General features: G+C 43.1%; 1 protein-coding gene across 1 annotated transcript in view; it reads left to right on the plus strand.

Annotated features, from left to right (window-relative positions):
• The first annotated feature begins 2,276 nt into the window (after window positions 1–2,276).
• Window positions 2,277–15,480, plus strand: part of hs6st1a (heparan sulfate 6-O-sulfotransferase 1a) — a 60,016-nt gene continuing 46,812 nt past the window's right edge. Inside the window, exon 1 of the mRNA XM_085343040.1 lies at window positions 2,277–3,108. Coding sequence (XP_085199166.1) covers window positions 2,609–3,108 — 500 coding nt within the window. The 5' untranslated portion in view covers window positions 2,277–2,608. The remainder of the gene's footprint in view (window positions 3,109–15,480) is intronic.

Consider the following 15,480-nt stretch of genomic DNA (forward strand, 5'->3'; position numbering starts at 1 on the left):
TTGCTTACTACCCACAGCCAACAAACTGCTGTTTTCACAACCCCAGTCTGCTGATGAGGCCGATCTTCCTGATTAAGCCTCATTTAAGAGACATGTGGGAATCAGGGCGGGTAGTTTGGTGAGATTAGAGGCACATTCATTTCGCTCTGTCACATTACCACAATAAACATCTGCAATAACAAATGTGTGAGAACCTGCGAGCTAAACCACAGGGAGGGCAAAGAAAACACACCGTCAGCTGTGATGAAGCAGCACCTGGCTGTTAAAACATGCCTCTTTCTTCCACTCGCACATGTGATCAGTCAAAACATGTTCGACATTAATCGCCCCGAGGAATCGCGTAAATATGCCTGACAAGTTGGAAGGCTGTCTCGAAGAAAAGCGAGCAGGAGGACTCTTTACTGACCACCAGCGGGAGCAACGCGAGAAGCAACGTGAAGCACAGGGGGAAGGTTGATCTCATGGTTGTCGGATATTCGGTGCTTTCTAGTAAATGAGCTAGGGGAGCTTTGCTCAACAGAAACTTGTACCTAATGCTGCTTTTCTGGCTGTGTGAAGTGTGTCTTTGTGATGGAGATTTCGAGGCTATTTTAAATATATTTATATAAATTCTTAATTTATTGAGCAAGAGGAAAAATAACACAATATTGGGTTACCCCAATCTAAAGATGAAAACAGAGAAAAAAAATAACAACAACAAAAGGAAGTTAGAAGATTTTAAATAAAACATGTGCCTATAAAAATGTGGATTTATAAGTAATGTGTTTTTGAGAAAATATCTTTAAAAATTTAAGAAGTAGTGTCCTTACAAAAACATACAAAAGGCTATATTTTCAGAAAATCATCGTCTTTTTGCCAGATCTTTTGAAACTAATAAAAAATGCAGGGGCCGTTTAAGGACCATCCGCTCCGGCTTTTGTTTTCTGTTAGGGGAAGGTATTAGCAAACAGATCTGTGAATAATCAAATTACTGCAGAGTAAATGCCACACAGACCCACAGGAGCCGGGTCCCCAAAGCCCCTGAGACTGCAGCATTCATAGGCTCATCACAGGTACTGTACAGACTAATTCAACTCCAGAGATATCGAAACCACTCTGCAGTTACTAAAAATTTACCATTTGTGATGAGTGTGTATAAAAAGGTTTAAAATAAAAATTCTTTTATTTTTATTTGAAGTCCTTTTTCTGAAACAAAACTAAAACTCAGTCCTGGTGAGGTAGGACATTTTCTGTATGGTGTTTTATTGTGTTAGTTTTTGTTGAATGTCTTTCTTAATTATGACATTTTCATGTGACCTGGCATGGAACCACAGACGTAGATTAGCAGTTCTGCTTTAATCTGGCATTACATTACATTACATCTTCTATTCTTTTGTATTTTTATGTACATAAATGTGTGTTGTCCCTGGTGAAACAATAATATGTACTTACAAAACACACTAAGGTCAGTTTGGAACATTTTCTGAGCACAACTTGACAGATGGATTTTGCTACGTTGGTTTATGGAGTCATGGGTCGTCTACATGCTGTAAGTGTGCTGCCAGCACAAAGTGTCCTATCAGTTAATTTTAGAATTTGGTATTTATAGTTTGGTATTGATTTCTGTTTCGTTTCTGTTTTCAAATCAGTTGAGTTCCAAGTAATTCCCAGAGTTGAGTTCCAGTTCAGTAAAAAAAAAAAAGAAATAAATGTCTGAAATGTTTTCATTTTCACTTAATATTATATATATATATATATATATATATATATATATTTTTTTTTTTTTTTTTTTTTTTAAACTTTGAAATTCCTATTACTTTTTTAAACTATAGGTTTTATTTTTATTACCATTTATGTGTTAATGTTTTTTTCCACACCCACTTTTTAGTTCACTTTTAGTTATCTGTCTGCTCAGAACTCCTTTGAATCTTGGCTTCCACATTAGAATAATTTAAGGAGAAAAAAAGTCTAAAAGCTACGCTGATATTAATGAGAAAAAGCAAAAACTGAAGGATTTAAACAATAAAAGTAAAAGAGCAAATGTATTTTGAAAGTGAAAACATAAACTCAGAATACAACATTATAACCACTATGACTCATTCAAATCCCCCTGTTTGTAAAATAATCCAATACAAAGTATTTAACTACAGCTCGTTACTGTAACGCTCGATCTCGCTGTCTCTTGGCTGCTGGCAAATGCCGCGGTCGTTACATGTCAACCAACAAATTAAAGCGATTCTCCTTTCACTAGATTTTCAGAGAAAGAGAGAGGGAGTGAGAGAGGTTGAAAGGTAGGTTTCGCGCTGCATCCTGGGTACATAGCTCCACTGTGATGCAGTGAGCCTGTTGTGTTGACTGGACACCAAAGTAAAGTGAAACTGGAGCGGGTCGGCTCCGAGGGGCTCTCCGAGCGAGTTACGATGCGTCTTTCACGGTGTTGAACGGTCGCGGTGAGCCATGAGCCAACTTCGCCGGTCGCCTCGAAGCGGAATTAGCCACTGTTGAGCCCCGAAAACGATTCCTTCTCGGAGGGGGGAAAGCAAAAATGAAGAAGCCGAGCGCCCTGCTCCCCGTTGCCGGCTTGACTGGGAAATGGTAGCGTGCTGTAGGGACCGCACTGGGAAGGATCATGGTCGAGAGGAGCAGCAAATTCTTGTTGATCGTCGTCGGATCCGTGTGTTTTATGCTGATTCTCTATCAGTACGTGGCCCCCGGGGTGATCAATTTCGGCTCCCCGCACGGTTATTTCACGGAAGAAGACGAGGGGGACATCTTCCCCACTCCGGACCCCCACTACGTTAAGAAATACTACTTCCCCGTTAGGGACCTGGAGAGGACGATTGATTTCCAAATTAAAGGGGAGGACGTGATCGTGTTTTTGCACATCCAGAAGACCGGGGGGACTACCTTCGGTAGGCACCTGGTGCAGAATGTCCGTCTGGAGGTCCCCTGCGACTGCAGACCGGGCCAGAAGAAGTGTACCTGCTACCGGCCGAACCGCAAGGAGACCTGGCTGTTCTCTCGGTTCTCCACCGGCTGGAGCTGCGGTTTACACGCAGACTGGACGGAGCTCACCAACTGTGTGCCAGGGGTCCTCAACAAGAAGGAGAACAAGCAGAAATCCCTGAGGTGAGACTGGGAGGTGTTTGGTGTAGTCAGGCTACTGTAGACTATGGAAAAGACACAAAGTGTGGTTTAGGTTCTAATCCCCCAAACTGCGGAGGATTTTGTTTGTCTGAAACTTTAGAGCTCTTCTCCATTGGAGGTACAATAAGGTCACTGAAAGCTCGTAAAAACTTACAGTTGATAAATAAACTTATGTCACTCAGTCAAACTGCCTTTCAGTTCTTAGCAGCTTCTTTCTGTTCATGACATATTTTACCTCATCCCCCTGGAGACATTTTAAAAGGCATAATAGTCACTGGTTTAAAGATCATCTCTCCTCATAAAAATATCAAAAGTCCACCTGGAGCAGGTTTTTTTTTTCTTTTTTAATCGCAGGATTGTTATTGTGATCCCAGAGAAGATAAAGCACAACAGAGGGTAATATAAAGGTGTTATAGTCTCATAAACGAATGTAACAAACGCATGAAAATCCCCACAGCTTCTTCACGGATGTGTTGTTCTCTGCATGGGACAGCATTACCATATAATTTTCATAAAGTCATCTATCTGTAGGTCGAGAATAGATGCTGAGAGGCAAATGTTGATTGACATTTCAACACTACACTGTCACGAAATGCCACAGGAGCTCAGCAGCATCTCTGACAATTGTTGATCGGTGCCAATATCAGGGTGCCCTCCCACTGAATCGTACACTGAGATTTGGCTGAATTTATTTCAGGAGGGCTGTAATATATCCAGGCAACATTTCCGCTCAGTAATAATCCCTCGCTTTGACTGCGAGGTACCCAGACACAATGCGCATCTTATTAAGTTATAACCCATTTCTTCTCCACGCCTTCCCCATTGTTGTTGCCCACATATTGCATCCCTCACCCAGACATATTGACGGCTGTATCAACTTCCATTTCACTGCACCCCTGTGGTTAAAGGGTACGCTTGTTGAATGGGTTATGTGTCTTTGTGTTGTCTGAGCTTGTTCAATATTTTATTTTGGCTATGGATGATCAATAGGACAAAGAGGGATTAGAAATTGTGGAAATTTGTCTGTCTGGCAGCCAGGCGTGGTGGAGATGTCAGGCCGGCTGCTCTGCTTCCCATGGCTGCTCAGACTGGGGGATCAGTGCTGCAGGCTGGGCTGGGCTTGGCTGGTAGAGGGGGAGGGAGATCGGGGGACCCTGCGGGGGTTTGGCTCCGCTCTAATCCGGGTGATTATTACCACTGGGATGCGCATACACACATACACATACACACACTAGCAGTGGTATTTGCTACTGGCGTCTGTCCTGACTCCTGTGGTTTCCCTGGGGCAGAGGTGATAACGTGTTCGGCCATTCTGCATGGAGGGCTGAGATATCACCGTGGATGCAGGATAAACTGCCTTTCATCACTTTGTGAACAGTTTCTGAGCCCGCGCGCACCTGAAGAGGCCACAGGAAAAGAACGAGACAAGAAGGCAGAGAAGATGAGAGTAAATATGCACGGGTGAGAGCACAGATGACAGACGATCGCTTGGCCCGGGTGTAATCGACTGTCTGAGCACTCGGGGCAGGAAAAACAAGGCACTGCAAGGGTAAAAACGGCCTAAAGGAAACTGTGCCGCTCCAAGCTGTGTACAGCGCAACTTTCACAAAGAAGAGAAGTGAATAACTGCAAAGAAACAAGAAGCGCTCTCTGTTTCTCTCTCTGTCACGGCTCTGTTTGTTCCTTTTTCTCCCTCGTTGCCTCTTTTTCTGGCCTCTGTCCTCATTGTTCGGTCCTCTTGTGGCACTCTTATAATGCTGGGAGCATTTATCTTGAGGGCATTGTCGTGCAAAGGCGAGTTAAAGCGTGAATTTAAAGGTGTCAGTGTGGCATTTCTCGGTGTCCCCCCAACCCGCAGCTTTCCGATCAACTGCGTATATTCGTAGTGCGTTTATGTTTGAGGAAGTGGGTTTGAGTGAATCTATGTCTGTGTGAAACGGAAAATGATTATTTAAAACAGACCTATGTAGCAGGAGCAGTTGTTGTGCTGACAGATCCAGCATCCCTCTCTCCGCAGCTGTGCGCTCATACAGCTGTCGAGTGGATTTTACACAAACGTCTCAAATGCTGCAAAAATAAAATGTGAATTAGGACCATTTCCATCAGCTGGATTGAGGCACATAAATACACCACCTGGCTGTCAACGAAAATATATATCTGCAGGAAAACCTGAATAAAGTCCAGACAAACAAACATATTTAAGATTTAATAGTGGACAAGTCACTAAAGATGGCTACCACTACTACTACTGTAAGGGTATGTGAATACATCCCAAACTCATTCAGTTTGGCTTTGCTTGGTATGCTGTGCTCTATATGATATGGATATTTCCTGAGTTTTAATGTAAGCCAAACATCTATTTCATGTCTATGTCTTTATGTTCACACGCCCTTAATGAAAATCGATGAGCTTTCTCCCACAGTGTTTTGGCAGCACACCAGTCCTTTTCATCCGTGTAGCAGGCTACCAGGGTTAGCCTTGCAGTGTTTCCCCGAGGTTAACTGTCTCCAGAAGTGGATGGGAGGGTTGAGGAAGCTTATCGGTGGGGTTGCAGCTGTAATGACATCAGCAGGAGAGCCACCAGGGTCGTGGTCAGGATTGGCTTCTCTACCAGCAGAGCTTCTTGCAGCATTGTCTCTTGCTACTAGCTTCATGTGGGATGCATATTAAGAAATAATAATGATGACTAGGAGATTTTAGGGCTGACTTTCGGACGCTGGGGTTGTCGTTGGGTTTAAGTGGAGCTAAAGTGTTTTAAAGCTTTTACTCGTCGCTCAGTCACATGGTGAAACAGAGCAGAGGAGAGAAATGACAGTAAAACAGAGCAGATGCACACACTGAGCTGGAGTGAAATTAAGACTCATATAATATGTAATTATCATTAATGAAATGTTTCATTCTTACATTGTTTTAATTTTTTGATTATATTTTATCCCATTTTAATTGATTTATGCTTTGATGCAGTGATTCCCAAATTGCGGGCGGGGCCCCCTGGTGGGCCACAAAAGTATTGCATGTGGGGCAAATTACTAATAGAAAATCAGTTTGAGATTACTCAAGTATGTACAGTTCCATATTTATTTAAATTTGTGTATTGATGTCAAACGTTAATTAAAACTGGTAATATGGGTTGGTTAGTCTGTGGTAGTACTCATTACTGCTTTTGTATTGAAGTTTGTGTCAAAGTGGCAGGTGGGTCACTCACTGGGCTCAGCAGTTTGCATATGACTTGGTAGCATTAGCAATTTATAGCCAAGAGCCTGTTTCTGTTTGTTTGTTTTAAATAAAAATTTCAAGGAAACGCATCACAATCACAGATTCCATGGGATTTTCAGGTTTTTAAGTAGGCTGTAGGACTCTTGACTTTGGGAACTTCTTTAACGTGATGATGAAATCAAAGAACTTTGTCTTTGCTTGTTTCGTTCTGCTGATTAAGCATACCAGCAAAAAACCAAAAAATACTTTCAAGCCTTTTGTGAAAGAAGTATCAATATGGTTTTTGTCCAAACAAGTGCATCCATTAATAAAATTCTGCGATATTTGACAGTTGCCTAATTTATTAACTGTTTCTAATTATGTTTATATGGGGGCATGTTGCCCTTTTAATAAGAGCTAGAGAGCATCATAATTACCCTTATGAGATTTCCAAAACATTTGTGGATTTGGGAGCTGTTTTGTATTGATGCTGTAACACTTTCCAAGCCCAGTTGTTATGGCTGGATTAGTTATTGATTGAACAGATGAGTCTGTTGCACCATTTCTTCTGAATATTTCCACTTGAAGAGAGCGTAACAGCAGCTTTAAAAACGCTGAAGAAAGTAGATAAAGTATGGTTTCTTTTTTTTTTTTCTTTTAAATACAGTGAATCCTAATTTTTTTTTTTTTTTTTTTTTTTTTTTTTTTGAAGAAAATAAAACAGTTGATTGGACATAGTTTGGTGTGGAGATAAATGTGGCAGCTTCAGAGCAACGCGCATTAAAAGGAGCAAGCAGCGGCGTGATGAATAGTTGGTAATGGGGGAGACAGGTCTGGCTTTGATTGGTGATTAGATGAGATCGATATGAACAGTGGCATTGTGGGAGAAAGTAACTCACTTACTTAGCAGAGCGCCACTGAGAGTGGATTTGTCATCTTCCCACTCCTTATACCAGTTTTAATGTTCCCCACTGATCCCATGGGACACACTATCTCGCGCTCACACACGTCCACTAATAAGTGTGTGAAACAAACAGTCAAATGCAATGCTTAAGATATGGCGCTTCTAATTGGTTAAGGAGGTTCCTATCACTTTACTCAAATTAAAGCACCACTTTCAAATGGGGGAAACCATCTGTCCTCTGGAAGTGTGTGTGTGTGTGTGTGTGTGTATATATACACACACACATCTCATGACTGTGTGTGCCTGTTTTTCTTTCTTTTTTTTAATCCTGGCATGTCAAAGAGTGTCTTAGTAAGCAAAGTGATGGGGCTAATTTTACTGCCTTAGTCTCAGTCCTCTTTCAAATCGCTCCCTGTTTCTTTCTCCCCCACCTCCTCTTCAGCCCCCCTTGGCTTTTCTCTAGAACACTTTCCCTCCCTCCCTCTCCTTCCATCCTTTCCTCCCTCCTTCCGTCCACATGACGGTGTCACTCTAATCAAACAGCAGGCTTGCTTTCTGCTTGGTGGCTTTATGGCTGGGGGCTCTCTTGCTGTCTCTCTTTCACTTTTCCATCCATCTCGGGCCCGTTGTCTCTCTTTCCTTCCTTTGCCATCGTTCTCTCGCTCTCCCCCCGAGCGTGACTACTGCATTAGAGGAAATGTCTTTTCATGGAAGATTTGCTGCAATTTCCAAAATGGCTGCTTTGCCTAATGGACAACTGCCTTGGTTCTAATGAATGATTACATGTATGAGGGAGGGGAGGGGACGATGGCAGGGGGGGAACAGAAGAAGAGATGGCGGCGATGAAGAGCAATATGAGGAAGAGGATGGAATGAGTGTGGGACAAGAGGAGAGCTGTCAGGGAATGATTGGAAAGATAAAGGATGGAGGGGTGAAAACGTTTAGTTTCATTGCTGGGGAGGGGGCTAGTCAATTAGCACGGTTGTCAAGCACTGGGCATTACTCTTCTTTCAATAGGTCTGTTTCAGATTCACAGCACAAATCACTGCACCCTAAGATGGCTGTGTGTGTGCGTGCGTGCGCGTGCGTGCGTGTGTGTGGCGTGAGAGCGGATGCGTATGCATGTGGTAGCCCAGCATGATGCCAGTGCAACCCAGCATCCAGATTAACTTTGCAGAGGCAGCCACGGCTGATTGGCATATCATATGTGCGTGTGTGTGTTTGTCTATGCGAGCACATGCACGCGCTCATGTGTAGTCAGGCAGGTCAGTGTTAATCCAATCAGATTAGCTGGGTTTAAGCGCTGCCGGCCAGGAACACCAAAGCCGGTTACGGCCGTTCATCCTGTGGCTGCGGTTATAGTATTCCCGACAAACATTCCCAGATCAGTCCAGCCAGTTATTCCGTTCATGAACTCAAATCCCCTTTTCTTCTCAGGCAAGCCTGCTTATCTTCCTAGAAACCAGGCTCTGATTGGGTTTATCTCTCATGAATAATACCAGTAGCTGCTTTACTTTACCTGATGAATATCATGTTTGTACAGTGGACATGCAGTGATAAGTGTCTGGATGGATGTTTACATTTAGTCGTGGGAACATTAGTAGATTAATGGAGTTTTCAAAGGACACACAATTGATCAATGACAGTTGTTATGACCTGTTTGGTAATTAAGTAAAATATCAAACACTTGCTGTAGGAGGCGACAGGAAGGGCATCCAGTGTAAAAATCCATGCCAAATTAAATATGCAGATCCATCCACTACGGCGACCCCTTAGGAATAAAGCAGAATTTGTGGTTCAGCAGGGATAGCACGTTTGCAGTCCATCTTTCGGCAGACCGATGCATCATCAACTTCCAGAAATGCACAGTTAGAATTTTAGAGGACTGGGCGAAGACCACTCTCTATGCACGTTTGCAGGACCATACCGAAAGAAGCTTTATAGGTTGTATATCTGTACAAGCTGCCACCAGGCCGATAATCCAAAGTTCTTGCTGCTCAACCTGTTTTATTTAAAGTTTTCTTTTTAAAGCTTAAAATGCTTTAGTGTGGATTCGAATAATGAAGCCACCACAGACGTGCCAAAAGCTTCAAATATCAACTCGTTGCTCACAGCCTATTTGAGACTTTGACAGGACAGTGGATAATGTCAGGTGGATCGGTAAACACTGCACTACTAGTTCGTCATTTAGCTTTATCTTGAATTGGGAAAAATGATAATCATTTGTTATCATACAGCAAATAGTTTTGTTTTGGGGATTTTTAAAAGTTAAGTAAAGGTTTTGATTCTTTGTAGTCTGTTTAGTTGAATGCTGTTTCAAGATGTCCTCAAATAAAATGGTTATTTCTCTACTGTTAGAAAAAGTTGAGATGGATTCTGTATCTGTTTTCTCCTTTGGTAACGTAGAATTGACAGGTCTGTGCTTCACTGCTGCTTCGCGTTGACTTCAGGAGTTCAGCTCAGGTTCATTCTCAGGTCATTGCGTCAACGCATAACACAGCCTCAGGATTCAGAGCTGAGACTTTAGCTCAATAGAATATGCCAATACCTCTGTTGGGCCTCATCACTACACACATACGCAGGGTTTTAGTTTGACTCCGTGCCACGGAGACCATCTGCAGACGTTTTGCAGCAAACGAAAGGTTGGCTTTGGTTGATCAGGGATGCAAATGTCTGATTAGAACCAAACTGTTGACGTTGGGCATTACAGAATCGACCTTAAAGTCAACATGAACCGGCACAGAAATCAAACCAGTACAGTGAAGCCGAGTTGAGGCCATTGCACGTAATTGATTGGCCGCAGCTGTTTCACCTCAGTGGATTGTAAGGGCAGGAGAAGTAGAGGGACTGCTAAACATCGTCTCCATTGATGGTATGTGAAAGGTTATCATTACCCTGCCTGCAAGACTTCATTATTGATTGAGTGCTATGGATTAGATAGGTTGGGTTTTTTTTGTCATTGATTGATTGAACTTGAATGACAGTAACATAGAGCAGAGTCTTACCAGACCAGTATGGATGTATGCTGAAGACGGACGACAGACACGCAGACAGAGAGAGCATGAGCGCGGGACAGAAAAGCAGGAGTGATGTGTTTCTTAATCATTACACAGCCCCTACCGCTCTGTGTGTCACTCCTTTTCTTCCACCCTCTGTTGCCGACTGTCAAATGTCAACCCTCGCCACCGCCACCGAAGTGATTCTGCGGCCCTGTGGACAAATAACCGTGCGGTGAATGATTAGCAGACATTTCTATGGCTGTTAATAAGGGGTGTTACGCTGCAGCAGCTCCGCCAACAGGATTACCGCCTATTGATTATCCTAGCCTAGCATTAGTTTTGCTAGCTAAAAGCGACTGGCTGATTAGTGAGCATTTCTATAGTGGTTAATGAGTGGTGCTGCGGAATGCTATGGTATGCTGTCCATGAGAATGGGATTACAGTCTATTAATCAGACAAGAGGCTCGCTGGAGTCATTAGCCAGCCCCGCGGCAAAGTCAGCGCATCTGTGGCTTATTTCTGGTTCCTAAATGAGGTTTGGCCTTGTCTCCATTGTCTGGTCTCTCGCTACATATCAACACTGAGTTTCTTGTCTTTCTTTTAACACCCAATGATTCCCTATTCTTTGATCGCACTTCTCATCTTTTGCCCTCCCTCACATCTTCTTTCCTTCCTCAGAGATGGAGAAGGACAGAGAGAGAGAGAGGGAAGGAGACATCCCTAGGGGAAGCCTCTCTCTGCATCCATTAACGGCACTGTCTTTTCACGTCCCTCAATATGACAAGTCCAGACAGGATGTGAACCCGGAGCTGCTCCTCATCTCTCAGTGTGCATTCCCTCTCCTTTATTTGTTAACAAACAAATAAATGCGACCGTTTTCTGCATGCTAGGATTTATGAATAATCTATTCACGAAGCTGATGTGTGTCTGTGGGTGCGTGCTTGCGTGTGTGCGAGCGAGAGATGGCCAAAGGAGGCATGTGAACGGAGAGGCGAGGCTGACAAGCGTGTTAATTGAATTGTGGGAAAAATGCAAATCCTGCACTGCCTCTTTGAGTTAGGGGGAGGAGTTTCAGCTGACTGTGACCGTCTCTGCTCACACACGCCCATGCACACACACACACTGAGCTAACTTTTACCGATCCCCCAAAAAAAACAGTTTTGCCTGCTACTATTTGACGCCTCTTCCCATCATTACCCATCATCCTTCTCAGTTTTTCTGCCCGTCATGCCATCCCAGGACCTCTTTTGTCTCTGTGTGTGTGTGTGTGTGTGTGTGTGTGTGTGTGTGTGTGTGTGTGTGTGTGTGTGTGTGTGTGTTCATATGTGTTTGCATGTGAGGGTCCCGCCAGAGTGGGGGAAAAATGAAATTCCTCGTTCTGCTACACTTGGTTTGTGTACTTTGCTTTAGGGCAGAGCTGTAGATCACCAGAGTTGCTCCTTGTTTTGTTTTGGTTGTTTTGAAAGTGCAGTGTGTGTCTGTGTGCGAGTGCATGTCCTCTAACTTCATTGGTGCATGTGTGTGTGCCGTGTGAATGTGTGTCCTGTGGGATCTGTGTTCACAGCACTGTACATTAATTTGATTTGTGAGCCTGCCCGTGACTGCATGTTTGCCTGGTAAACCACAGATGAAATGTGTTGCTTACATTGCTGCCAAGCGTCACTGAAAATGCATATTTCTGATTATCTTCTAATACAAATAATGAGCTTTGAGCTGTGATTTGTTACAATTCCTAAAAGCCAAGGTGTGTTTGTGAACATTTAGGTGCACCTTACCATTATTTCTGCACAATGTCAGCTTCAGATGATGCAGTTTCTTGTTTCTGAGGCCCTCCCAGGGATGTGTCTCCAAAATCACTGCATTTACATGAATAAGATTGACGTTGCATAATAATATCTACATTTTCTAAAGGCTTTAAAAGGCGAAAAAGCTCGACGGTGGTCACTTTAAATATTAACAAGGACAAACCGAACAACAAAAAGTCACTCGCTGCTTTCTTTTCTCCAGTATGAACAGAGCGATAGTTGTGACGTCACATCTGCGCTCGCCTCTGTTCCATTGTTTCCATAACTCGCTGCCGCCTCTCATCCAAACTGGCATCTCCTGACTCGCCCTTGGATTCTTCTGTCGGATTAGTTCTATGTTACAAATGCCACTGGTGACATTGAGTGTTTTTGTCTTAACTCTGGAAACAAGCCCCCGAACTTCTGGTTTCATTTCAGCCCTCTGTGCACCATCTGTAGCTGGGCATAAATAATAAAAACTTCATCGGGCTGCTCGGAGAGATTTAGATTTTTATTTTGTGCTGAGCAGAATTAAAGGCGAACCGCAGCTGATTACTTGTACCACAAACAGTCGCATGAGGAGCTGTCAGGTGGCAGCTACTAAAAGATGTTTCTTGCACACAAACGCACACAGATTATGCGAGAGGCCTGGTTGAGTTAAGAGTTAAATCCATACGTCTCCTTGTTTGAAAATCAGCACCGACTCTTGTTGATCTGAGCTTTAAATGTAGGGCAGGCCTCTCCTGTAACTGCACTAAAGAGACGAGTGAGAGAGTGTCACTCTGCCAAATAAAGGTCAGCGTTAAAGCTAATCCAGTTATACTATTCTTAGTGCCTCTTCACCTCTTTGTCTCTTGCCGCTCTTCCTTCTCCTCCTCTTCTTCATCTCACTTGGCTCTGTGGATCTGGGCTGCAAGTATGTCAGGTTCACCTTTGTTTTCCCCTTCTCTCTTTCGCTCTGTCAAAAAAAACTTCTTCATCCTGCGCGCCACCACCGCTGTCATTCCGAGTCCCCAGCGCATGTCAGCTTCCTCCAGAGAGAGGAAGTGATGTGTCAGGATGCGCCTTTATCCGCCAGTGATCTGATCTGATGTGAGATTGAGATAAACACAGGAGGAGTATAATGTTCTCTCCCTCTCTCACCCTGGGGAACTGTACGACGGGTTTCTTTTTTCCCCCCACCCTCTGTCTGTGCCTTTTTTCCCTCATGTGCACAGACAGAAAAATCAGGTGGTCTTGGGGTAATTGCCAAGTTACAAAGGGAATTCTAGGGAGTGGGTCTTTCATGTCTGCTAAGCCCGTCAATTCCTTAAAATATCTCCTTTGATACCTTATACTAGAAGTTTAGGACGAAGTCTTGTAACAGTGAGATCACTGGTTTGATCCCCCATGATATGTAATATTTCCGACAGCTTTGTGTTGTTACAGTCTTTAAGTAAGATACTAAACTTCCATCAGCTTCTAGTTTTATACTTTTTGTTAGCCTGTCAAATAAATGCAAAAAAATACTAAATTACTTCAGGAGCTCCTACAGATGCATAGTAGAGTGTTGTGACATTTTTTAGACTAGTACTTGAAAAGGATACAAAGTGTATCAATATTTCAGATTTTCCCCTGGAGTTGTCCTAACAACCATATAGATTGGTTACTTAGGCTTTAATAGGCAGAGAAAATCCAGTCCCACTGAGGCTGCACTGTTTTCAGCAGACAGTCTAGTGTCTTATATTTAAAACTGCTGTATTTATTAGAGTAGATACACATGGAGAGGCAAGGCTAATACCATAACCAACCACTTGAACATTGCATCCTTCCATCTTCTACCAGTTATAAAATCAGGGTCGTGGGGAGAGGATAGGCCAGTACATCCTAAACAGGTCACCAGTCTATGGCAGGGATAACAGAGAAACAGACAACTGTTGAAAATGACATTCACTCCTATGGCCAATTTAGAAATCCCAATTAACCTAACCCCATGCACATGTTTGGACTGTGGGAGGAAGCCAGTATACCCAGAGAGAACCCACTCGAGCACAGGGAGAACATGTGAACTCCATAAAGAAAGGACTCAGCCGACCAGTGTGGATTCCCAGAACCTCCTTCCTGTGAGGCAGCCGTGCTAACCACTGCACCCTGGTGCTGCCCGTTGCGGATATTTTTAGATAACTCCCCAACTAAGCCTGAACATCTGTTTCAAAGTTTATTTTCATACTTAGTCAATGGCATCCACTGCTAATACGCTTTCGAGCATTCCACTCCAGTCTCGGCCTAAACCCCGGAAATTTTGGTATGCTGTAATTATCTCCAAGGTAGTCCTGCTACCTCCTAAAAAAATATTTTATTAGACAACCGAACAGATGACCAAAAAAGGAGCTTTGACGAGTTCAAACGCATGAAAACGCATCACTTAGCGGTGCTTAAGAGGGCTTTGTCATGTCCCGGAAAGTAGAACATAACAGCCCAATTAGAGCTGAGTATGTAAATTAGATGTTTATGAGAGACAAGACTTATCCTGCCTCTTTAAGGCAAACAGTTAATTATGTGCGCTTCCCTTTAATGGAGTCTTCTCCCCATGGTTGAAGGCAAATGGGATCCGAAAGTCCCACCAAATGCTGATAAGACATGCCTTGTTACTACACTGGATATTAAGAGCTCGAGATGTATTGAAATCGTTCAGTCTTTGTTTTTGTGTTTTTCGCTTGTTCTGAAAATTGGACTTGGCTGCACATCCCAGTCTGTACTTACTCGACAAATGAAGCCAAAGTAATAACTATCAAACCGCTTTCCCAATGACTTCTTGTCACTCCGCTGCCGTCTATGAATTTCATATTCTCCTCTAGTGGAAAGCCAAGTAATTTGAGGTGTTAGCTCCAAAGCTTTGAACAAACGTTACCCCACCACCAATGAGCCTTTAAGCACAGAGAAGCTTTCAGAGGTGAGTGTGTCATTGTGAAGCAAGGTGTTCCCAGAAAATGAGTAAAACAAGTGAGATTGTTCTCTTTTATTTAAGCTTTTTTTCCTTTTTCCCTGCTAGGAAAGTAATTTAAACACAGTGTTGACTGAAAGAGGTGGCGAGGCAGAGGGTTTTGGAAAAAAAAAGATTCAAATTAAGCAGCTGATACTCAGAAACACTACGCATAAACAAAGACAAATACCGGTTATAGGACTAAAAGGCTATTAATTTGCAGAAGGCAAGATACTAACTGTAATGCAACACTTAAACCACCGAAACAAAATAAAGAGAAGTACCATTAACAGTATTTGAAGAAGAAAAAAAAAACACAGGAAAAAAGACCTAGGCAGTAGCCGTTTTCTCTGCTTCTGAGTGTCTATAGCAATAGATGAAAGAGAGTAGAGGTATTAAAGGTGCATGAAACTCCCTGGAGTCCAGAAAGATGTCACTTTATCACAACTTGGACTATTTCCCATTTGCGTGATGCTGGCCTTTTGAGCATCACAATGCAAATAGTCCGAG

Source organism: Diplotaxodon limnothrissa, linkage group LG19, assembly GCF_057381915.1.
Source record: "Diplotaxodon limnothrissa isolate DT_005_m linkage group LG19, D_limnothrissa_male_GT1.1, whole genome shotgun sequence".
NCBI lineage: Eukaryota > Metazoa > Chordata > Actinopteri > Cichliformes > Cichlidae > Diplotaxodon > Diplotaxodon limnothrissa.